This window comes from Globicephala melas, chromosome 12, assembly GCF_963455315.2.
Source record: "Globicephala melas chromosome 12, mGloMel1.2, whole genome shotgun sequence".
Classification (NCBI taxonomy): domain Eukaryota; kingdom Metazoa; phylum Chordata; class Mammalia; order Artiodactyla; family Delphinidae; genus Globicephala; species Globicephala melas.
In genome coordinates this window covers 8113703-8140426 of record NC_083325.1, presented here as the reverse complement: position 1 = coordinate 8140426, position 26724 = coordinate 8113703, and the positions used below count along the sequence as shown (strand labels likewise).

Sequence of the window (26724 nt, the reverse complement as noted above, 5' to 3'; positions counted from 1 at the left end):
AGAAATACAAATTCTTAGGTCCCATCCTAGTCCTACTGAATTAGAAATTCTGAGTGGGCAGACCAATTTATGTTTTAACAAGCACCCCTCCCAAGTGATTCTAATGCACAATAAAGTTTGAGAACCACTTGAGGAAATTGGTAAGGATACAAAAGCCCTGGCCGTATCCTACTTCGAGGAGCCCAGCTCAATGAGGTTTAGCTCTCCAGGTAAAGACTGAAGTTTGAGAACCACTGGTCTAGAGCTCTACTAAGGAAGCTCTGTGTGACTAGACCTCTAAGTAAATGCCCACCAAGGGCCACCCAGTGCACCACTAAGAGACGTAATCCCATATGCCAAGAGGGTGATTTATATAATACATCACATCCCTTTTCCAGGCAAACCACATGTTTTGGGTGTTCTGTTATCTGAGTTCATTCCCATTGGCATAAAATAAACTCTAAAACAACTAGTATATCCTAGCTTAAAAAAATCCTCAACCCCACATTCCACTTAAGCTACCACCCCATTTTTCTACTACTCTTAATAGCCAAACTTCTTAAGACTTCTATTCTCTCCTGTCTCTACCTCCTCACTTCCCAATCATTCGTCAACCTACCCCATCTTCCACATCTAACACTGTAATTCAAACTTTTTGGGGGGGTCAGTGCTACCAAAACCTCCAATGTGCCAATCCAATAAATGTTTTTTCATTCTCATCTTATTTTGCTTCTTGAAAGTATCTGACAATTGATCATATCCTCCTTTTTAAAACATGTTGCTTTCTTGCTTCCCCAAATGACACTCACTTCTGGGTTTTCTTCCTATGTCTTTGGCTTCTTCTTACTGAGTCCTGGATCCTCTTCTCCTCATTCTCTATATTTCCCCTAGGTGATTTCATGGTTTTAAAATATCATTTATATGCTGATGTGTCCCAAATGTATATCTTTAGCTTAGATTTCTCATCTGAGATACAAACTTATCTATTTACCTGCTTACCCTACCTTTTTACTTGAACTTAAAATATCCAGAAATGAGTTCTTCAATCTTCCCCTTTTATATTTTCTTTTAATACTTCCTGTCTCAATAAAAAGCACCTCCACCCACCTAATTGCTTATGTCAGATATTTTTGAACTGCATAATAGTAAATCTTAAAAATATTTATTGTTTTAAAATGGGCTCTTTTATAGTCTTGACCAAAATTTTACTTTAAAGTTATAACCATATTTTCATAAAGATCACTGGTAAGAAACAATAATAGGAGACTTTATAAAAATAATCTTTATAAACTCAAGTGATACCATAGATATAGCCAAATATATGTACACTTTCCACCAAAGATAGTATATATGTAATGTATTTCATTACAACAGCTATGGGCATGACATATAATACAAAAACTTATAAATTCAAAATTGATCATCATAAATTTACAAAGTATTGCTGCTTTGTTTAGCTATTTCTTCATTGAAAAATATGAAGCCATGTCTAAGTATTTATGGTCCTAAATTTAAGTAAAAATTTTTATTATCAAAGAAAAATATATTTTCCCATGATTTCTGACTAAAAAACTTTAAGGGCATATTTCTAAGTTTATCTATGTTATAACTGAAGAGAAGAAAACTTTTTTTAAACCAGACTTTAAAAAAAAAGTAACATCAGGGAAAAAAAAAACAACTCACCAATTTTTTCATCCAAGCACATAATTTTCTCCTGAGTAAGCTGTAGCTCATATTTTTTCTTAGCAAGGTATCGTTGAGTATCAGAAAGATCTTTTTCTGTGTTTTCATATAAAAGTCTGTAAACATTTTAATAATGAAACTAATTCTGAAATTTTGTTTTATCAACTTTTTAGTGTATTTAAATCTAAAAACTTTTAAGAATACTAATGTACATTTTTTTCTTCTTAGTATTTTCATTATAAAAACACATTATAGGAGGTTTGAAATATAAAGGATAAAAAGGGATACTCAATCCGCCACTCCAACATAAGCAACTATTAGCATTTTGGTGTTCATTAGTTCGTATTTTTTTGGCTACACGTATTTTAAAGTTACCATATTCTAAATTCAAAACTGAATCCTGATTTTTTTCCACCTACACTTAATCTTTAATATTTTTTAGTCTTATTATTCAGCCCTCCAAATTATCATTTTTTGGCTGAAAAACCTTATATGAGCAGTAACCATTTACTTAAGTACTTCCCTAATATTAGACATTTAGGTTCATTTCAGGTTTTCACTATTACAAATAAATCTGTAATGAATAGCATTTCATTGAGTCCACAAACATTTATTAAGTGGCTAGTATGTACCAGGCACTAGGTGTTGAGGAAGCCATGGTGAACTAGGTGGGCAGTGGCCCTGGTCTCATGGAGTTCACAGTCAATAAACAAATATTAATAAGTAAACAGACTATAATTTCTGGAAATATGGAAGCTAGATAATCTGAAAGTCCTCTCACCACAAAACACTTACACATACTAAATATGATGTAAGAAGCATCCTTTTAAATGTATAGCAAAACTTAGAAGGATTTGTAAGGGAAGTCCCCTGGAGCCAAATCAGAGCAATAAGACAATGAACTGATGTTATGTTAGATACAGTTGGGGTTTGCCTGTCTCTGTGGCCTAGAGTCTTGCCTTTTAACTCAGAAACAGAAGATGAGGCCACAGAGATGGCTGCAACACAAGTATTAGAACTAAGGTCCGGGAATTCCCTGGTGGTCCAGTGATTAAGACTCTGTGTTCTCACTGCTGAGGGCCCAGGTTTGATCCCTGGTTGGGGAATTAAGATCCCACAGGCCATGTGGCATGGCCAAAAAAGAAAAAAAAAAAAGAATTAAGATCCTCTACCATAAGGCCACTAAGGGCTACACTATTACTGGAGAGGACTAGAAGAAATCAGCTTGCCAAACATTGCTAGGGCCAGGGTAACAAAAATAACTAAAAGTCTTCATTGGGAATTCTCAACCTCAAGATAAGAAATCAAAATAAAATCTGGTTCCAGGATGGTCATATAATCTAGAACACTCAGTGGAAATAAAAGTTCTCTGGAGGGACATGTCCTCAACTCAGGCACAAACTAAACCTCAGACAAAGGTCTGTTGAAAATGAGCTCACAATTCAATCTCAAAAACACATTAAGAAACAACCCAAACTTAGTGGGAGTCAAAATACACACAAACTAAATTAAATCCCAAAGAACTTCAGATTATAGCATTATTAAATAGCAATTTAAAAAGTTTTAAATACTAAGACATAACATAAGTAATAGAATACACAATGAAAAGAAAAAAGAACCAGCAGATTTTTAAAAGAACCAAAGAGAACTTCAGGAAATTAAACTGAAGTCACTGAAATAAAACTTTTAAAAGGACAACATCAAATGACAAGTTTAAGAACAAAATAGACACAGCTAAAGAGACAATTAGTAAGATAGAAAGAAAAAAAAAAAAAGCCAGATCAGAGGAAATTACCTATAATAGAGCACAGAAAAAAAAGATAGAAAAAATACAAAATAAAGTTTAAGAGACATAAAGAATAGAATGAGAAGGTCCAATATTCACCTAATAAAAATTCCACAAGAGAATAAACATAATATTCAAAGAAACAATGGCTCATATAATACATGAAATCTTAAACTAAAGAAACATCAATGAAAAACATAAACAGCAGCTTTGAGGGAATGTAAATCATGGGTAGAGCCAAAAAAAAAAGCTGTATCTATTAAGACAATTATAAATGGAGGAGGGTAAAAGTATTTAAAGGGACACAAGATTTCTACATTTAAACTGATAAAATGTGACACCCGTAGGCTGTGTGTATAATGTAATATCTAGAGCAACCAATGAAAACATCTACATAGAGATACTCAAAAGTATTAAAGATAGATCCAAATGAAATTCTTAAAAATGTTCAAGTAACCCACAGAAAGGTGGGAAAAAGAAAACAGAGATAAGAAAAACAAAGGGAAGAAACAAACAAAAAAACAAATAAAACAGGAGACTTGAGCCCTAACATATAATAATTACATTAAATACATAAGGTCTACCTTATTTGTGTTAGCTAAACACTAGAAACAATCAAAATGTCCCTCAATAGATGAATGGTTAAACTGTGGTACATCCATACCATGGAATACAATGATAAAAGTACATAAAACTATACATACACATTGAACTAGTGACAATTTCTGCTTCTGATATTGTACTATAGTTATATAAAATGTAATAGCTGGGAGAAATTGGGTGAAGGAATCTCTCTGTATTTTTGCAACTTCCTTTCACCCTAAATTATTTTAAATTTAAGAAGTAAAACAAATTCTCAAATCCAATCTGCACAACTAAAATAAATAAATAAAAATCTCAGGGTGGGGGGACTTCCCTGGTGTCACAGTGGTTGAGAGTCCACCTGCCGATGCAGGGAACACGGGTTCATGCCCCGATCTGGGAAGATCCCACATGCCGCGGAGTGGCTGGGCCCGTGAGCCATGGCCCCTGAGCCTGCGCATCCAGAGCCTGTGCTCCGTAACGGGAGAGGCCACAACAGTGAGAAGCCCACACACCGCAAAACAAACAAACAAACAAAATCTCAGGGTGGGAATTAGGAATCACTATTTTTTTTAAAGTTCCTTATTTGATTTCAATATGCAGCCAAGGTTGTTAAGGAGTGCCTCCTACTGCTGCTTCACCCAGGGGAGCAAAAGGTGAAAAACTGACAAAGCAGATGTTATGTAAGACAAAATGTTATTGCAATTTTATGGTGTCTCTCCCATCTTAGGACTCTTCCATCACCCATAGTGTGAACTCAATGAGGCTGTTCCCCCCAAAGGACTGTATGACATAATAACTTATATCTTGATGGAAAAATGTGCTCACAGACCAAAATGACAAGACATTTGAAAAGACAAGTCATTTCAAAAGAAACAAAATATACTGATTACAGAATCCAGCAATAGCAGATATATTAGAAGAAACAGATCAAAAATTTTTAATTAGACTAATAAACATATTAAAAGAAAGAGAAAGATATCAGCAATATGAAAAAAGAACCAAGGGGAAAAACAGATGTGACAAGTATGAGAAATGTAATAGATGAAATGAAAAGAAAAAAAAAACAGATGGTGTAAATAGCAGAATGAATATAGCTGATCAATGAGTTAGCAAACTGAAAGACCAATTGAGGATATTTCTCAGAATGAAGTATAAAAGGACAAATAAATTGAAAACATGAGGGCTCCCCTGGTGGCGCAGTGGTTGAGAGTCCACCTGCTGATGCAGGGGACACAGGTTCGTGCCCCGGTCCGGGAAGATCCCACATGCCGCTGAGCGGCTGGACCCGTGAGCCATGGCCGCTGAGCCTGCACGTCCGGAGCCTATGCTCTGCAACGGGAGAGGCCACAACAGTGAGAGGCCCGTGTACCGCAAAAAAAAAAAAAAAAAATTGAAAACGTGAGATGAAAAGTTAGAAGACTTACCAAACCTGACTTTAAGACTTACTATAGAAACCATAATAGAGAGCCCAGAAATAGGCTCACATTTATTCAGTCAATTAATTCTCAACAAAAAGCAATATAATGGGGAAAAGAAACAATTGGTATTGGAACAACTGAATTGCCATGTGGGGAAAAAAATGAATCTTAACCCCTACATCACACCACATACAAAAGACATAATATAAAAGCTAAAACTATCAATATAATGCTTTTGAGAGAAATCACAAACATACACATAAGAAGTTTTAACCAATTTTAGTAAATCAAATCCAAAGATATAGAAAAACTATAATACATCATGTCCAAGTGGAGTTAACTCAGGAATGCAAGGTTGGTTTACAATCTAAAATTATTTAATGTTATTCACCATATTAACACCCTAAAAAAAAGAGAAAAAAGCCATATGACCACATTAATAGATGCAAAATAGACATCTGACAAAACTCAATATCCACTCTTCATATGAACTCTCAGCAAATTAGGAATAGAACTTTTTCAATCTGATAATAGGCACCTACAAAGAGTCTACAGCAAACATCACAATGGTGAATGGTTGAATGCTTTCCCACTAAGATTAAGAATAAAACAAGGATGACTGTTCTCATCCTTCTATTCAACATTATACTAGAGGTTCTAGCCAGAGAAATAAGGCAAGAAAAAGAAACAGGCATTCAGATTGGAAAAGAAGCAAAACTCTCTATTCACAGACAACATGATAATCTATGTAGAAAATCCTACTGAATCTACCAAAAAAAACTATCTTAACAAGTGAGTTTTAGCAAGATTGCAACATACAAGAGCAGTACACAAAAATCAATTTTGTTTCTTACACAGGAATACCTCATTTTATTGCATTTTGCTTTACTGCACTTTGCAGATATTGCATTTTTTTTTTTTACAAATTGAAGGTTTGTGGCAACCCTACATCATACAAATCTATTAACACCATTTTTCTAACAGCGTTTGCTCACTTCATGTCTCTGTGTCACATCTTGGTAATTTTCAAAATATTTCAAACCCTCCTCCAGCAAAAAGATTGACTTGCTAAAGGCTCAAATGATAGTTAGCATTTTTTAGCAATAAAGTCTTTTTATTTTATTTATTTATTTATGGCTGCGTTGGGTCTTCATTGCCGTGTGCGGGCTTTCTCTAGTTGCGGTGAGTGGGGGCTACTCTTTGTTGCAATGCACGGGCTTCTCATTGCAGTGGCTTCTCTTGTTGCAGAGCACAGGCTCTAGGCACACGGGCTTCAGTAGTTGCAGCACGCGGGCTCAGTAGTTGTGGCGCATGGGCTTAGGTGCTCCATGGCATGTGGGATCTTCCTGGACCAGGGCTTGAACCCATGTCCCCTGCATTGGTAGGCGGATTCTTAAACACTGTGCCACCAGGGAAGTCCAATAAAGTCTTTTTAAATTGAGGTGTGTACATTGTTTTTTAGACATAATGGTACTGCACACTTAAGAGACTACAGTATAGTGTAAACATAACTTTTACATGTACTAAGAAGCCAAACAATTTATGTGACTTGCTTTATTGTGATATTTGCTTTATTGCAGTGGTCTGGAACAGAAGATGTAATATTTCCAAGGTCTGCTTGTAATAGCAAAAAAACAATAGGAAACTGAAATTTAAAAAGCATTTATAATAGCATAAAGAATGTGAAATACTTAGGTATAAATATGACAAAGGGTGTACAAGATTTGTACAATGAAAAAATATAAAACACTGTTGAGAGAAATTTTAAAAGATCTAAATAAATAGAGAGAGATTTTCTGTTTATGGATCAAAAGGCTCAATACTGTTCATAGTTAATTTTCCAAAACTGATCTGTAGATTCCACATAATTCTAAGCAAAATCCCAATAATAATTTGTATATGTTGACAAGATGATCCTAAAATTTATATGAAAATGTGAAGGATCTAGGACAGCCAAAACAATTTTGAAAATGAACTAAGTTGAAGGACTTAACAGTACTTGATTTCAAGACTAATTATGCAGCTTCAATTATCAAGACAGAGTGATACTAGCATAAAGATGGAGAAATAGATTGATGGAATAGAGTCCTGAAACAGACTCACATATGTGGTCAACCAATTTTTTCACTAAGATGCCAAGGCAATTCAGTGCATGAATGGATAATCTTAACAAATAACTAATGGATACCCATATACAAAAAACAAACAAAAAAACTACCTCTACTTTTATCTCATACTTTACACAAAAATTAATTCAAAAAGGATTACAGACCTTACATTTATGTAAGAGGTAGAACTATAAAACTGCTAGAAGCAAACACAGCAAAAATTTTTAGTGACCTTAGGTTTGGCAAAGATTTCTTAAATAGAACACAAAAAGCATGATATAAATGAAAAATAATTTCAATTGTGCTTCATCAAAATTTAAAGTCTTTGCTCATCAAAAGACACTGATAACAAAATAAAAAGGCAAGCTCTATACTGGGGCAAGATATTTGCAAAACATGTATCTGACAAAAAATTTGTATCTAGACCCTATAAAGGACTTTTATAAGTTAATGATAAAGAGATAAACAAACCAATAAAAATGGGCAAATACTTGAACAGATATTTCACTAAAGAAGATATATGAATGGCAAATAAGTAAATGAACAGATAATCAATATCACTGATCATTAGGGAAAAGCAAATTAAAACTACAGTCAGATACTACACACCCACTAGTATAACTAAAGTAAAAAGACAGATGATATCAAATGTTGATCAGGATATAACGCAACTGCACTCTCATGCACGGCTGGTGGGAATATAAAATGGTAAAACAATTTTGGAAAACAGTTTGGCTGCCCTGGAAGCTATCAGGGGAACCACCACTGTGTCCTTGGGTTATAGGATCAGGGCAGCAAGGATTTACAGTGGTACTTATCTGGCTTTTGGTGGAGAGCTGCCCTTGACAACGGAGACCAACATTCTGTGCACTATACTTGACTGTTAGAAGATCCTACCTGATAACCCTCATTCAGTATGCATCTGGGAAAAAAAGCACCAATGCATAGTAAATCAACAGTAATAAAATATTTTAAAATATAGTTAAATTCTACTGTAGTCCAAGAAGAATCCCTTCAAAGGCCCTGACGGATTATTTTCTTAGCTTTCTTCTTGTAAAACACTTCTAAAATGCATGTTAATCATACTGCTCAATATCAAAAAAATAAACAACACAATCAAAAAATGGTAAGAAGATCTAAATAGACACTTCTCCAAAGACGTACAGATGTCCAACAGGAACATTAAAAGATGCTCAACATCGCTAATTATTAAAGAAATGTAAATCAAAACTACAATGAGGTATCACCTCACACCAGTCAGAATGGCCATCATCAAAAAGTCTACAAATAATTAATGCTGGAGAGGGTGTGGAGAAAGAGGAACCCTCCTACACTGTTGGTGGGAATGTAAATTGGTATAGCCCCTATGGAGAACAGAATGGAGGTTCCTTAAAAAACTAAAAATAGAGCTACAGTATGATACTGAAATCCTACTCCTGGACATATATCTGGAGAAAACCGTACTGTGAAAAGATACATGTACCCCAATGATCACTGGCACACTCTTTACAATAGCCAAGACATGGAAGCAACCTAATTGTCCATCGACAGATGAATGGATAAAGAAGATGTGGTACATATATACAATGGAACATTACTCAGCCATAAAAAAGAATGAAATAATGCCATTTGCAGCAACATAGATGGACCTAGAGATCAGCATATTAAGTGAAGTAAGCCAGACAAAGACAAATATATGATGTCGCTTGTATGTGGAATCTAAAAAAAATGATCAAATGAACTTATTTACAAAACAGAAAGAGATTCACAGACATAGAAAACAAACTTATGGTTACCAAAGGGGAAAGAGGGGTGGGAGAAAGGATAAATTAGGAGGTTGGGATTAACATATACACACTACTATGTATAAAATAGATAACCAACAAGGACATACTGTAGAGCACAGGGTATTATACTCAATATTTTGTAATAACCTATAAGGGAAAAGAATCTGAAAAGGAATATATATATGTATATGTATATAACTGATTCACTGTGCTGTACACCTGAAACTAACACAATACTGTAAATCAACTCCATTAAAAAATTCTTTAAAAAATGGATGCTAATATAAGAGCCATAAATATATTGCAATAATAAGTATATCAATGCATATGATAATGAATGAGTCCAGAAAAGACAAGCGGAGGATGTGGCAAAACCTTCCGGTTTACACTGTGGCCGTCCTTATCCTGTTAAACTGCACTGCAGCCACATATCTTCCCAAATAGCCATAAGACCCCTGCACAACACAAGAATATACCTAATAAGAAAAAGGAAAAATGGAAAACTACATTCATAATCCGAAGTTCTCAGATTAGACCTTTAAATCACTGACCAATAAACCCACACCGAAAACAGACATTCAAGAAATAGAAACTTTAGAAATAAAGCTGGTAGCTTCTTTTGCAGACTCTTCTAACTCCAATATGAGAAAACAGGCACTCAGAAAAGTTGTTCAAGATATGTTTAGGAGTTGCTTTTACCGAAGCCCAAAGGGGCTTTGGTTAAGCTATCTAACATGGTTTTTATCAAATGCCTATTTTGGGGCTTAAAACCAACCCTCTGTGCAGCCTTAGGAGGAGGTGTTAAAAATCAGGGATCTGCCATGGGGTGCGATTCCCCTGATTTCTCTGTATGGTCTTATTCTCAAAACAAATTACCATTTAGTTCTCAAGTTGCACTCTCCATTAGAGCTCAGATGTATACACTTCTGTCCATTTCTAAGGGAGACACTCATTCAGAGACACTCAAAATAATGCTTTTACACATAGTTGGTTATAATCAAGTAGACTCTCCAGAGAAACTCACACCAGTGAAATAGAAAACGCTACAGACGACAGCACTGATAAACCAAGCTGCAATGTATGGTGACAGTTTTTTATAGTTTCCACTCAGCATTTTAACAAATAATATTACAAGCAACAGTTTGATTAGCAGAGGCTGAAATTCATGCTTTGTTATCTCAGAATGATTCTAAGACTTAAAATTCAAGATGAGAAATCTGCACTTATTATAAACCTCACTGCACAGAATGCTTCCTTCACAAAATGACAGAATCAGAACCAAATCGTAGATTTTTAAAGCAATTGGGGAAAATGTGTTATCAGGTGATTTGTCTGGCCAGAAAACAGATAGTGAGGGTTCTCAGTATGACATTAATATGGGATCTGACATACAGTTGTCATCTCCAGCTCAGAGTCCTAGAATAGACTTTGGTTGTTTCCAAATTTGGACAATTATGGCTAAAGCTGCTATAAACGCTGCATGTAGGTTTTTGTGTGGACATACATTTTCAACTCCTTTGGATAAATACCAACAAGCATTTAAGAAAATTGAAATTGTATCAAGTATCTTTTCCGACCACAACGCCATGAGACTAGATATCAATTACAGGAAAAGATCTGTAAAAAATACAAACACACAGAGGCTAAACAATACACTACTTAATAATGAAGTGATCACTGAAGAAATCAAAGAGGAAATAAAAAAATACATAGAAACAAATGACAATGGAGACACAACGACCCAAAACCTATGGGATGCAGCAAAAGCAGTTCTAAGGGGGAAGTTTATAGCAATACAAGCCCATCTTAAGAAGCAGGAAACATCTCGAATAAACAACCTAACCTTGCACTTCAAGCAATTAGAGAAAGAAGAACAAAAAAACCCCAAAGCTAGCAGAAGGAAAGAAATCATTAAAATCAGATCAGAAATAAATGAAAAAGAAATGAAGGAAACAGTAGCAAAGATCAATAAAAGTAAAAGCTGATTCTTTGAGAAGATAAACAAAATAGATAAACCACTAGCCAGACTCATCAAGAAAAAAAGGGAGAAGACTCAAATCAATAGAATCAGAAATGAAAAAGGAGAAGTAACAACTGACACTGCAGAAATAAAAAAGATCATGAGAGATTACTACAAGCAACTCTATGCCAATAAAATGGACAATCTGGAAGAAATGGACAAATTCTTAGAAATGCACAACCTGCCAACTCTGAATCAGGAAGAAATAGAAAATATGAACAGACCAATCACAAGCACTGAAATTGAAACTGTGATTAAAAATCTTCCAACAAACAAAAGCCCAGGACCAGATGGCTTCACAGGCGAATTCTATCAAACATTTAGAGAAGAGCTAACACCTATCCTTCTCAAACTCTTCCAAAATATAGCAGAGGGAGGAACACTCCCAAATTCCTTCTACGAGGCCACCATCACCTTGATATCAAAACCAGACAAGGATGTCACAAAGAAAGAAAACTACAGGCCAATATCACTGATGAACATAGATGCAAAAATCCTCAACAAAATACTAGCAAACAGAATCCAACAGGACATTAAAAGGATCATACACCATGATCAAGTGGGGTTTATTCCAGGAATGCAAGGATTCTTCAATATACGCAAATCTATCAATGTGATAAACCATATTAACAAACTGAAGGAGAAAAACCATATGCTCATCTCAATAGATGCAGAGAAAGCTTTTGACAAAATTCAACACCCATTTATGATAAAAACCCTGCAGAAGTAGGCATAGCGGGAACTTTCCTCAACATAATAAAGGCCATATATGACAAGCCCACAGCCAACACTGTCCTCAATGGTGAAAAACTGAAAGCATTTCCACTAAGATCAGGAACAAGACAAAGTTGCCCACTCTCATCACTGTTATTCAACATAGTTTTGGAAGTTTTAGCCACAGCAATCAGAGAAGAAAAGGAAATAAAAGGAATCCAAATCGGAAAAGAAATAAAGCTGTCACTGTTTGCAGATGACATGATACTATACATAGAGAATCCTAAAGATGCTACCAGAAAACTACTAGAGCTAATCAATGAATTTGGTAAAGTAGCACGATACAAAATTAATGCACAGAAATCTCAGGCATTCCTATATACTAATGATGAAAAATCTGAAATTGAAATCAAGAAAACACTCCCATTTACCATTGCAACAAAAAGAATAAAATATCTAGGAATAAACCTACCTAAGGAGACAAAAGACCTGTATGCAGAAAATTATAAGACACTGATGAAAGAAATTAGAGATGATACAAATAGATGGAGAGATATACCATGTTCTTGGACTGGAAGAATCAACATTGTGAAAATGACTCTACTACCCAAAGCAATCTATAGATTCAATGCAATCCCTATCAAACTACCACTGGCATTTTTCACAGAACTAGAACAAAAAATTTCACAAAAGACCCCGAATAGCCAAAGCAATCTTGAGAACGAAAAACGGAGCTGGAGGAATCAGGCTCCCTGACTTCAGACTATACTACAAAGCTACAGTAATCAAGACAGTATGGTACTGGCACAAAAGCAGAAAGATAGATCAATGGAACAGGATAGAAAGACCAGAGATAAACCCATGCACATATGGACACCTTATCTTTGATAAAGGTGGCAGGAATGTACAGTGGAGAAAGGACAGCCTCTTCAATAAGTGGTGCTGGGAAAACTGGACAGATACATATAAAAGTATGAGATTAGATCACTCCATAACACCATACACAAAAATAAGCTCAAAATGGATTAAAGACCTAAATGTAAGGCCAGAAACTATCAAACTCTTAGAGGAAAACATAGGCAGAACACTCTATGACATAAATCACAGCAAGATCCTTTCTGACCCACCTCCTAGAGTAATGGAAATAAAAACAAAAATAAACAAATGGGACCTAATGAAACTTCAAAGCTTTTGCACAGCAAAGGAAACCATAAACAAGACCAAAAGACAACCCTCAGAATGGGGGAAAATATTTGCAAACGAAGCAACTGACAAAGGATTAATCTCCAAAATTTACAAGCAGCTCATGCAGCTCAATAACAAAAAAACAAACAATCCAATCCAAAAATGAGCAGAAGACCTATATAGACATTTCTCCAAAGAAGATATACAGACTGCCAACAAACACATGAAAGAATGCTCAACATCATTAATTATTAGAGAAATGCAAATCAAAACTACAATGAGATATCATCTCACACCAGTCAGAATGGCCATCATCAAAAAATCTAGAAACAATAAATGCTGGAGAGGGTGTGGAGAAAAGGGAACACTCTGGCACTGCTGGTGGGAATGTGAATTGGTTCAGCCACTATGGAGAACAGTATGGAGGTTCCTTAAAAAACTACAAATAGAACTACCATATGACCCAGCAATCCCACTACTGAGCATATACCCTGAGAAAACCAAAATTCATAAAGAGTCATGTACCAAAATGTTCATTGCAGCTCTATTTACAATAGCCCGGAGATGGAAACAACCTAAGTGCCCATCATCGGATGAATGGATAAAGAAGATGTGGCACATATATACAATGGAATATTACTCAGCCATAAAAAGAAACGAAATTGAGCTATTTGTAATGAGGTGGATGGACCTAGAGTCTGTCATACAGAGTGAAGTAAGTCAGAAAGAGAAAGACAAATACCGTACGCTAACACATATATATGGAATTTAAGGGAAAAAAATGTCATGAAGAACCTAGGGGTAAGACAGGAATAAAGACACAGACCTACTGGAGAACGGACTTGAGGATATGGGGAGGGGGAAGGGTGAGCTGTGACGGGGAAGAGAGAGTCATGGACATATACACACTAACAAATGCAAGGTAGATAGCTAGTGGGAAGCAGCCGCATGGTACAGGGACATCAGCCCGGTGCTTTGTGACCGCCTGGAGGGGTGGGATAGGGAGGGTGGGAGGGAGGGAGACGCAAGAGGGAAGAGATATGGGAACATATGTATATGTATAACTGATTCACTTTGTTATAAAGCAGAAACTAACACACCATCGTAAAGCAATCATACCCCAATAAAGATGTTAAAAAAAAATACCAACAAGCATGATTGCTGGTTTATATGATAAGAGTATGTTTAGTTTTGTATGAAACTGCCAAACAGCCTTACAGAGTGACTGTACCATTTTGAATTCCCACCAGCAATGAATAAGAATTCCTGTTGACCCACATCCTCACCAGCATTTATTGTGTTTCCGATTTTGGCCATTCTAATAGATATGTATTGGTATCTCGTTGTTGTTTTTAATTTGAATTTCCAGATGACATATGATGTGGAACATCCTTTTATATGCTTATTTTCCTTCTGTATAACTTCTTTGGTGAGATGTCTGTAAAGGTCTTTGGCCCATTTTTTAAGTGGGTTATTTCTTATTGTTGAGTTTTTTAAAAGTTCTTTGTATGTTTTGGAAAACCTATCTATGTATTATTAAGGTACAGTTGATGTACAATATTATATAAGTTTCATGTGTGTAACATAGTGATTCACAATTTTTAAAGGTTTATGCCATTTATAGTCTGATTTATTTCACTTAGCATAATACCCTCCACGTCTATCCATGTTGTTACAAAGGGCAAAATGGCAAAATTTCTTATATTGTATATTCATATTCATGAATATATATATGTATATATTCCCATACATATATATACACACAGACATGTATATACCACATCTTCTTTATCTATTCACCTGTTGATGGACACAGGTTTTCTCCCTATCTTGGCAACTGTAAATAATGATTCTAGGAACACTGGGCTGCATGTATCTTTTTTTTTTTTTTGATTTATAGTCATTCTTTTTATCTTTTTAATTTTATTTATTTATTTATGGCTGTGTTGGGTCCTCATTGCTGCATGTGGTCTTTCTCTAGTTGCGATGAGCGGGGGCTACTCTTTGTTGCAGTGTGAGGGCTTCTCATTGCGGTGGCTTCTCTTGTTGCGGAGCACGGGCTCTAGGTGCGTGGGCTTCAGTATTTGGGTTACGCGGGCTCTAGAGCACAGGCTCAGTAGATGTGGCACACGGGCTTCGTTGCTCCATGGCACGTGGGATCTTCCCAGACCAGGGCTCGAACCCATGTTCCCTGCATTGGCAGGCGGATTGTTAACCACTGCACCACCAGGGAAGCCCCTATATGTATCTTTTCAAATTATTATTTTCATTTTCTTCAGATAAATACCCAGGAGTGAAATTGCTGGGTCATATGGTAGTTCCCTTTTTATTAATAGTTTTTTGAGAAACCTCTATACTGTTTTCCATAGTGGCTGCATCAATTTCTGTTTCCAGTGCACGAGGGTTCCCTTCTCTCCACATCCTCCCCAACATTTGTTATTTGTGGTCTTTTGGATGATGACCATTCTGACAGGTATGAGCTGATATCTCATTGTGGTTTTAATTTGCATTTCTCTGATGATTAGTGATGTTGAGCATCTTTTCATGTGCCTGTTAGCCATCTGTATGTCTTCTTTGGAAAAATGTCTATTCAATTCTTCTGACCATTTTTTAATTGAGTTGTCTTTTTAAAATTGAGTTGTGGATAGCAGTTTTTATCAGAGATGTCTTTTTTTTTTTTTTTTTGAGGTACACAGGCCTCTCACTGTTGTGGCCTCTCCTGTTGCAGAGCACAGGCTCCAGATGCGCAGGCTCAGTGGCCATGGCTCACGGGCCCAGCCGCTCTGCGGCACATGGGATCTTCCCAGACCGGGGCACGAACCCGTGTCCCCTGCATCGGCAGGCGGACTCTCAACCACTGTGCCACCAGGGAAGCCCCAGAGGTGTCTTTTGCAAATACTTTCTTCCAGTCTCTGGCTTGTCTTCTCACCTACTTGACATTGTGTTGTGTGGAGTAGAAGTCTTTAATTTTAATGAAGTACAGTTTATCAATTATTTATTTCATGGATTGTGCTTAAGGGCTGTATCTAAAAAGTAATCACCATACCCAAGGTCATCTACGTTTTCTCCTATGTTATCTTCCAGAGGTTTCATAGTTTTGCATTTTACATTTAGGCCTATGATTCATTTTGCGTTAATATGAAAGGTGTAATGACTCTGTCTAGATTCTTTGTTTCTTTGTGTATGGGTGGGGTTTTGTTTGTTTCGGGGTTTTTTGTTGTTGTTGTTGTTGTTGTTGTGTTTTGGTTTTTTTGCACGTGGATGTCCAGTTTTTCCAGTACCATTTGTTGAAAAGACTGTCTTTGCTTTATTGTATTGCCGTCACCTTTATCAAAGATCACGTGACTATATTTATCTGGATCTATTTCTGGGCTCTCTATTCTGTTCCATTGGTTTGTCTGTTCTTTTGCCAATACCACACTGTCTTGATTACTGTAGTCTTATAGTAAGTCCTAAGTCAGGTAGTGTCAGTACTCCAATTGTGTTTCTTCAGTATCTTTTAATTCTTTACCTCTCCATATAAACTGTAGAATCCATTTGTTAATATACACAAAATAATTTGCTGCAATTTTGATCAGAATTGCACTGAATCTGTAGACCAAGCTGGGAAGAGCTGACATCTTGACAATATTGAGTTTTCCTTTCCATGAATATGGAATATCTCTTCAGTTATTTAGTTCTTCTTTGATTTCATTCACCAGTTTTGTAGTTTTCCTCATATAAATTTTACACAAAGTTTATTAGATTTAACTTAAGTATTTCTTTTGGAGGGGGTGCTCATATAAATGTGTTTTAATTTCAAATTCCACTTCTTCATTGCTAATAAATAGTGAAGCAACTGACTTTGTATATTAACCTTGTATCCTGCAACCTTGTTATAAATGTTTATTAGTTCCAGATTTTTTTGTTGATTCTTTTGGATTTTCTAGGATATCATGTCATCTAGAGTAGATTTTAATATTGAAATATTTTTAGCTTCAAATATCCAAATTCAAACCAAACCAGTTTTAGAATCACTGGACACGGAGACCCAAACTAACTTTTTAGTAACAGATAACTCTATCGATCATTCAACTCCATGGGATATTCTAACTTCTTGGGCCTAGAGATGTTTGATGTACAAATGCAGACATAGAGACCTTTTTTTCAAAATGATATGCTTCTAGGAAATATTCTGACAACACTCCAGCTTTTTAGAAGTGTTGATTTATCTGACATCGAAATCCAAACTGAAGAACTTTTACTACTAAAATATAGCTGTTTAGAAAGAAAAGTTCATGTAAGCAGTATAGAAACACAGAAAATAAGTATTGGTTTTGAAACCTGGAGATTTTTTTTTTTTCCACTAGCAATGAAACATAAACAGCAATAGATACATTTCTTTCTGGCTGGTTCAACCTGAACACTATGGAACCTCAGTTTAGAGTTATAGAAACCTAAGCATGTGCTGAACTGTGCTCAGGACTTAACTTCTAACGAGTGGAGTTCACATGTGGGATAAACTTAAAATTTTTCTCATGAACTGACAAAATGGAAAACAGAGACAATGGTATTTTAACTATGCATAGGTTCATTATAATTCTTTGCCTTTTGTACACATATATATGAAATCTATGATAAATGTGAGTGCGTTATAAAGACATTGACCTATTAAAATAAACGGACAGCTGACTTCTCAGCAGAAATAATTTAAGTCAGAAGACAGTAGGATATCATCCAAGTGTTAAAATAAAAATAATTCCCAAACTGTAGAATTCTCTACCTAGCAAAAATATCCTTCAGTACAGTAAGGTTGCAAAAGAGGTAGTGAGAAACACTTAGCTTTTGGATACATTTTGAAGACAAAATCAACTGGATTGTATATGGGTATATGAAAGAGAAATCATGGATCACTTCAAGGTTTCCGTATGAATGGAGTTTCCATTGACTGAGATGAGAAGACTGAAAGAGCGGGTTTGGGTTTGTGTGTGTCAGAGGGGAAGGGTGGAGAAACTCAAGTTTGGAAATGTTAATTTTGAGAGGCCTATTAGACATCCTAGTGAAGATGACAAGAAGGTGGTTGGACACTCAAGTTTACAGTTCAACAGAGAAGTCCAGGCTACAGATATACATTTGAGAGTCAAGAGTAAATACATGAGAGTGAATGAGATCACCTAGGGATCAGTATAGATAGAAAAAAGAAGCAGTCTAAGGACTGAACTCAGGGACACTTCCAACATTTGGAGGTAAGGAGATGAGGAAGAACTATCAGGAAAGATTGAATAGGACAACCCAAGAGATAAAAAGAAAATCAAATGAGCATGGTATCTCAGAAGCCAAATGAACATGTGTTTAAAGGAGCAGAGAAAGAGAACGTAAGTGATCAACTTTGTCAAATGTTGCCAATAGGTCAAATAAAATGAAGACTGATAACTGACCACTGCATTGAGCAACATGAAAGTAAATATTACCTTGAAAAGAAGTTTTGATAGGATGGTGAGGGAGAAAGGCAGATTATAGTAGGTTCAAGAGAAAACAAGAAGTGAGACATTGGAGCCAGAAGTTCAGGCAACTCTTTCAGTGAAATTCCTGTAAATGAGACACAAGATTTAGTACAAATATAGGACATCTGAATAACATGATTACAAATCTGATTACAAAGGGACAAATACAAAAACAATGCACCAACTATTTCGGAATTTATAATTTCTCAAGTATACACAGATCACTACCAAAAACTGACCATAAAATAGAGAACAACAAATTTCAGAAATTTTAAATCTAACAGTATGTTATCAAAACAATGTAATTAAGCAAGAAATCAATCACAAAGGGAAAATTCGTTATGTTTTTTGGATATTTAAAATCACACTTATAAATAACCAATGGATCAAATAAAAAGTCATAATGGAAATTAGAAAATATTTTATAAAGAAAGAAGTACATACCAAAACTTATAGCTTACATTAAAAGAAGTATTTTGAGACTATATGGCCTTAAATGTTTATATGAGAAAAAAGACTTAAAAGTAATAAATGTAAGCATCCACCTTAAGAAATTAAAAAATAGAAAATAAATTTAAAGAAAATAGAAGAAAGGAAATAATAAAGAACAGAAGTTAATGAACTAATAAGACAAACAATAGGGAAATCGGTCCTTTGAAAAGACTAATAACAGACTAGAAAAAGAGCAAATCACTACTGATTCTGTGGACAGTAAAATGTTGATAGAATATTGTATACAACATTATTCTAAAAACGTTTTAAAATTTAGGGAAAATGGACAAATGCCACAAAAATATATATTTTGAAAGGCATAAGAAGAAATTTCTGATTGTCCCTTTTTCCATTAAACAAATAAAATAAAAGCTTCCCTCAAAGAAAACTTGAGACCTAATTGGCTTCACTGGGAAGTAATAAATTATTCCAGATAATGAAAGAAGACAAAATGAATTGGAAAGATTATTATAAAGTTTATATTACCTTGATACCAAAATCTGATTTAAAAAACCCCCAAGATTGGCAAATTATTAGCCAATCTCATTTATAAAAATAGAGTTGAAAAATATTTTAAACAAAGCATTAGTTAACTGAGACCAGAAATTTATAAAAAGTATAATAATACCCTGACCAATCTGACAAAGCACATCCATTCCTGAAAAAACACTCTCAGTAATCCACAAATAGAAGGAAACCTCTTCATTATGATAGAAAACATCTGGGAAAAACATGAAGCTAACATCATACCAACTATTGAGAGTCTGAATGCTTCCCCTAAGATGTGGAACAAGACAAGGATGTCCACTTCACCAATTCCATTCAACAAATCACTGGATGTTCTAGCCAGTGCAATAAGGCAAGAAAAATAAAGGGAAAAAAAGCATGCAACTTGAACAAGTAAAAGGGTCTTTATTTGCAGATGATCTAATTATCTATGTAGAAAATTGAATGGAATCTATAAAAAGGCTACTAGAACTAAAAGGTATATTTAGCACGGTTGTAGAATACTGGATAAATAAAAATAAATTGTAGGACTTTTGGTTTTAGCCCTGACATGTAAAGAGCTTAGGAGCCATCATTCCCATTGTTATGGGGGAAATAAAGATGAAAAAGCTGAGAATCAAAGACTTTTCATGGACATATCAGAGTAGTGAGTTGCAAGACAAATCACCACCCCAAAAACTGAAAAGTATGGCAAATTAGGAGACTTACAACTGAAATCTGCTTATCTTAAGCGGAAGTCACTAGAATTATAATTGGTTAAGAACATTTAAACAATAAACACTTCATCAAAGATATACAGATGGAAAATAGCAATATGAAAAGATGTTCCACATTACTTGTCATTAGAGAATTGCAAATTAAAACAATGAGATATCACTACACACTTATAATGGCTAAAATACAAAAGTCTGACAATACCAAATGCCGACAAGGATGTGGAGCAACAGAAAGTCTCCTTCACTGCTGATGGGAATGCAAAATTTTACAGTCACTTTGGAAGAGAATTTGGCAGTTTCTTACAAAGCTAAATAAGTTTTTCTATATATGATTCAGCAATTGTGCTCCTAGGTATTTCCTGAACTGATCTGAAAACTTCTGTCCACACAAAAACCTGCACATGAAAGTTTATAGCAGCTTTATTCACAACTGCCAAAAACTGGAAGCAACCAAGACGACCATCAATAGATGCATGGATAAACACAATGTGGTACATATATATGATTGAATATTATTCAATGGGAAGAAATGAGGTATCAAGGTATGAAAAGACATGGATGAACCTTAAATGCACATTACTAAGTGAAAGAAGCCAGTCTGAAAAGGCTATGTGCTGTATGATTTCAATTATATGACATTCTGGATAAGGCAAACATTACCTCAGCCAGGCGACCAAAGTCAAAATCAACAGTAATGAATCATATCAATAAGATGTACTCATGACACCCTGGGTATCTGTGTATACTAAAATGGCACTTTAATTCTGTGATCTTTCTCTCAAAAACATTACCCAACCTAATCATGAGAAAACCATCAGACAAACCCCAACTGAGAGATATTCTACAAAATACCTGATCAGTACTCCTCAAAACTGTCAAGGTCATCAAAAACAAGGAAAGTCTGAGACTGCCAAGAGAAGCCTAAGGAGACATGACAACTAAATATAATGTGGTATCCTGGATGGGATCCTGGAACAGAAAAAGGACATTAGGGAAAAACTAAGGAAATCTGAATAAATTACAGACTTTAGTTAATTATAGTGTATCAATGTTGAGTCATTAATTTTAACAAATGTACCATACTAATGTAAGATGTTATTAACAGAGGAAATTGGGTGTGAGGTACGTAGGAACTTTTCACCATCTTCACAATTTTTCTGTAAATCTAAAACTGTTATATAATGCAAAGTTTATTTTTTAAAAACAATCGTATTGATATTTTCACATACAAGCAATAAACAATCAGACAGTGAAATTCTAAAATTCCACTTACAACAGCATCAAAAAATGGGAAATACTTAGGGATAAATCTTACAAAAGAAATGAGAGATCTATATGTATAAAACATTGCAGAGGGAAATTAAAGACCTAAATAAAGAAATGGAAAGTGTTCATGAGTGGGAGTTTTTCCCCAATTCCAATCAAATCCCCAAGCAGGCTTTTGTGTTTACACTATGAAGCTAATTCTAAAATTAAAATAAAATGCAAAGGAACCAGAATAGCCAAAACAACTTTGAGAAAGAACAAAGTTGGAGGACTAACATTACCTAATTTGAGGATTAAAAAAAAAAAAAAGGAATCAGGAATGTTGTATTGGCATCAAGATATATATAGATCCACCAAACAAAATAGATAATCAAGAAACAGACCTAAACATATATGGACAATTGACTTACTACAAAGGTACAAAACAATTCAGTGTAGACAAGTAAGGAAAGTTTTTCAACAAATGGTGCTGGAACAATTGGATATCCATATGCAAAAAAACTGAACCTTGTACTATATACAAAAATTAACTTGCATAGATTTAAATTTAAGAACTGAAACTATAAAACTGCTAGAAGAAAACACAGGAGAAAAATCTCATCTTAGGCTTGACAACCATTTCTTTAAAAGAACACAAAAGCTGGATATAAATTTTTAAAAATCAATAAGTTTTGCTTAATCAAAAATCAAAAACATTTCCTCTTTAAAAGACACTTAAGAAAATAAAAAGGCAGGCCATAGACTGGGAAAAAAATATTTGCCAAACATATATGTACCTAACAAAGGACTTTTATCTAGAATACAGAGAGGATGTTTATGACTTAATACTATAAAAAACTCAATAAAAGTGTGCAAAAGTTCTGAACAGACACTGAAGAAGATATATGTATGGCACATAAGGACATGAACAGATGTTCAAAATTACTAGTTATTAGAGAAGGCAAATCAAAACCATAATACGTACCTATTAGGATGGCTAAAACTATAAAGATACTGCATACCAAGTGTTGGTGAGGATATGTAACAACTAGCACTCACACACTGCTGGTGCAAATGTAAAATGAAATAATACAGCCACTCTGGAAAACAGTTTAATGGTTTCTTCAAAAGTTAAACATATCCATCATATGACTCAGTCTTAGGTATTTACCCAAGAGAAATAAAAGCATATGTCCATACAAAGACCCATATAAGAATACTCATAACAGTTTTATTTGTTATAGCCCTAAACTGGAAGCAACTGAAATATTTATGTGGTATATTCATACAATGGAATACTACTCAGTAATAAAAAGGAATAAACTATTGATTATATGTGACAACATGGATAAATCTCAGAATAATGATGCTGAGTGAAAGTAGCCCAACAAAAGAATATATACTGTATGATTTCACTTATACAACATTTTAGAAAATTCAAACAAATCTCTATGACAGAAGCCAAATCAGTGGTTGCCTGGGGAGGGCAGGGTAGGGGAGAGGTTAGAGGAGTACAAGAAGACTTTGTGGAGTGATAGATAGAGCCACTATCTTGAGGGTGGTGACAGTTTTACAGGTACACACACATGTCAAAACCTACCACACTGAATACTTTAAATATGTGTAGTTTACTGTACATATATCAATTAAACTTGAATAATACTGTTAAAACTGTATACAAAAAAACCTCTAACTTATTGTACATTTATCTGTTAGAATATTTTAATAAACCATGATAATGCTTTCAAAGAATTTCTAATGACATGTGTAAATGTTTATGGTATACAATTAAGTGAAATGGGCCAAATATATAACTTAATATAGGATGATATCAATTACATAGAAAGCTTCTATACACACAGAGAGATCTATTTCTGGTTAGAAAAATGATCTATATTAATAATAGTTTTCCCTGGGTTATGGAATCATGGATGATTTAACTTTCCTGTATGCTTTTCTCTATTTTCCAAAGTTTTCTTTGTTGTCCTTCTTATTTTATTACTATTTTTATTTTACCTGAGCTTGCAATATCCTTTTAAGCAGGAAAGTAAAAAATAAATGAAGGGAAAAAATTTAAGTGACTCTCTGTCCTGACAAGTGATTCCAATATATGCACCACAGACCCATGAAAGACCAAAGAGGGGATTCTGGGAATTCACATATGAACCAAATATTATCTGTAGATTTAATAATATACTTCATACTCATATGAACTATTATATTTCATATGTTCATAGATGCACTGAAATTCAACCTTACTGAATCTGTAGAATATGTTTCTCACATCAATAGATACTACAAGTAAAGCACTAACATGGAGGTCTTCAAACACTTATTCCCCTACGTTATTGCCTGTAGGTTGCTTCAATTGGAATATCTTCTGCTACCTTTCTGCAATATGTAGAAGCGCTAAGCACAGTACGTAGCATTCAATTAATAGAAGTTCTATTACATATTCCTATTTCTCTGCTATGGCTTTTATTACATGCTAAACTACCCCTTTCCTAAGCTACTATCAAACCGCTGCTTTGTGCTTTCTTATATCATTCAGATCCCAGAACATAACTAAAGTTATAAGGTAAATAAAACAGTAAGGGCTTCCCTCGTGGTGCAGTGGTTAGGAATCCACCTGCCAATGCAGGGGACATGGGTTCGAGTCCTGGTCTGGGAAGATCCCACATGCCGCAGATCAACTAAGCCTGTGCCCCACAACTACTGAGTCCGCGCGCCACAACTACTGAAGCCCGCACGCCCTAGAGCCCATGCTCCACAACAAGAGAAGCCACCACAATGAGAAGCCCACGCACCGCAACGAAGAGTAGCTACCGCTCGCTGCAACTAGAGAAAGCCTGCGTTCAGCAACAAAGACCCAATGCAGCCAAAACTAAATAAATAAAATAAAAAATAAATTAAGCAGTGAAATACCAAAGTCAAATATGCTCTTTACACAGGAGGGCTGTGTAAAAGCTATTTCAGCTAAACATTGAGGCCTTCTGCAAATATAAGATTAAGATTACTAGTTAAGTGTGGCATTCCCAGTCTGTGACTGACCTTCAGGAAATCATTTAATGTCTGCTAAGGTGTCTATGACTGCTTCATAATAATCCTCTCAGAAAATAAAGTCAACAAATAACTTAATTATCACTATAAAATACACTACAAAAAGCAGAGCTATTATTTATAGTTAAACTATTAGTTGTTTAATGGTAATTGAGTTTACCTCAAAGAATTATTCTCTACTTTTTGTCTGCCAAGTTCACTTTCGGTATCCATTGCCTTTCTTGCTAGTGATTTCATTTCTTTTTCCACAGTGGTTATGGTTTCCTTCATCAAAGTCATATTTGACATTTGTTCCATACGTTCATCATCGAGCTATACAAGCAGAATGACAAAGTTACTGCCATCACTAAAAACGTTTCAGTAATCTTCCTAAAGAGACATCCTCTCTTTGTACAAACTGGTATATAAGATTCACACAATGAGATGATCAGATTAGACTTAAACGTTGCAGGAGGCTGTATGGACAAGGCTACCGTGGAGCAGGAACTCAGACAAGCCACTGCACAGCTTTTCCATAAAGCCTATCACAGTATACATATCTATATTTTCAGTCTGGTTCAGCTGGACTATAGCACACACAGCTTATTTGCAAAAGGATTTCTTATTTGTTGCTCAGCATTAACAAATTACATATATAAAGTGGGATTATGAAAAATAATGTTTTTCTCCTGTCTACTGCTTTTTCTAAAACTCATTATAACAACATAAAACAGATGAATTCAGAAATATAATCAATTAAATTTGGTTAAAAGAAAGTTGAATTCCCTTAATTCTGTTTATATAGTAAAAACATTTCAAATATATATTCATAGCATCTCAAATCCTTGATTAGTAAAAAGGTGATGCTTCACAATGAAATTCAGTTTAAATACATTTCATTAATTGCCATTTCATTATAATTTTCTCTACCCTAGCTACTCTTTAGGTAGAATAAGCCAGTTTTTCTATCCCTGGCAATGTTATCGTTAATGAAACAGGGAGATGACAAAGTTGCTAAAATCCCTTAGAATGCATCCCTAATGGTTTATTTAAAAAAACACACTTTGCAACCTAACACAAAAAAAGACTTCACTCACATTTTTTAGAAGGAAATAAATAATGAAAAGGTGACTATTTACACCATACATACTACCATAAATATATTAGGATTACAAACACTATCATAAAAAACCAACTTCTCGGGGCTTCCCTGGTGGCGCAGTGGTTGAGAGTCCGTCTGCCAATGCAGGGGACATGGATTCGTGCCCCGGTCTGGGAAGATCCCACATGCCACGGAGCAGCTGGGCCTGTGAGCCATGGCCGCTGAGCTTGCGTGTCCGGAGGCTTGCTCCGCAACGGAAGAGGCCACAACAGTGAGAGGCCCGTGTACCACAAAAAAACAAAAACAAAAACAAAAAACAAAAAACCAACTTCTCTGAACACAGAAAAGGGGGAAAGGGGGGAACCGCTGAGAGTTTATAGCCGAAAGTGCAAAAGTGATTTTTCTTTACATTATGAACTGTACACTCCAGCTCCTCTATCCTTTGTTCCAAGTGAGCCTTCTCATTAAATGCTGTCTCTTGGGCAATCTGTTTAAAAAACAAAAACAAAACAGAGCGCTTTCAATGTCACTGCATGGTGTCTCACAAATGCTCGTATAGATAAAATTCTTCCAAACCTTCAGCCTTTCCCTTAGACTATCTCGTTCTGTGGTCATTCTTCGTAAATCAGTGAAGGCCACATCTCTCTCAGTCTCCACCCGCCGGAGGATGGCATGAGCTGTTGTTGATTTAGGAGATTTACAGCTTTTCATCATTTCTCGTCGAAGTCGGGCAATTTCTTCCTGTGCCTATTATTTAAATACACAGATAGACTTTTATTTAACAAGCTTTAGAACAGAAATAAATACAGCTATCTTATATCCAGCCAGTTAAAATGCAAACCTATATTAATATGCATGTGGCAGGATAATGGTAT

General features: G+C 35.2%; 1 protein-coding gene across 10 annotated transcripts in view; it reads right to left on the bottom strand.

Moving 5' to 3' along the window:
- TSGA10 (testis specific 10) overlaps positions 1–26724 on the bottom strand; it is a 105583-nt gene that overhangs the window by 41826 nt on the left and 37033 nt on the right. For all 10 annotated transcript variants that reach the window (XM_060309399.1, XM_060309397.1, XM_030838837.2 and 7 more), the window contains 4 exons: positions 26426–26596; positions 26259–26336; positions 24929–25080; positions 1663–1778 (listed from right to left, as the gene is read on the bottom strand). In XM_060309399.1, coding sequence (XP_060165382.1) covers positions 1663–1778; positions 24929–25080; positions 26259–26336; positions 26426–26596 — 517 coding nt within the window. The remainder of the gene's footprint in view (positions 1–1662; positions 1779–24928; positions 25081–26258; positions 26337–26425; positions 26597–26724) is intronic.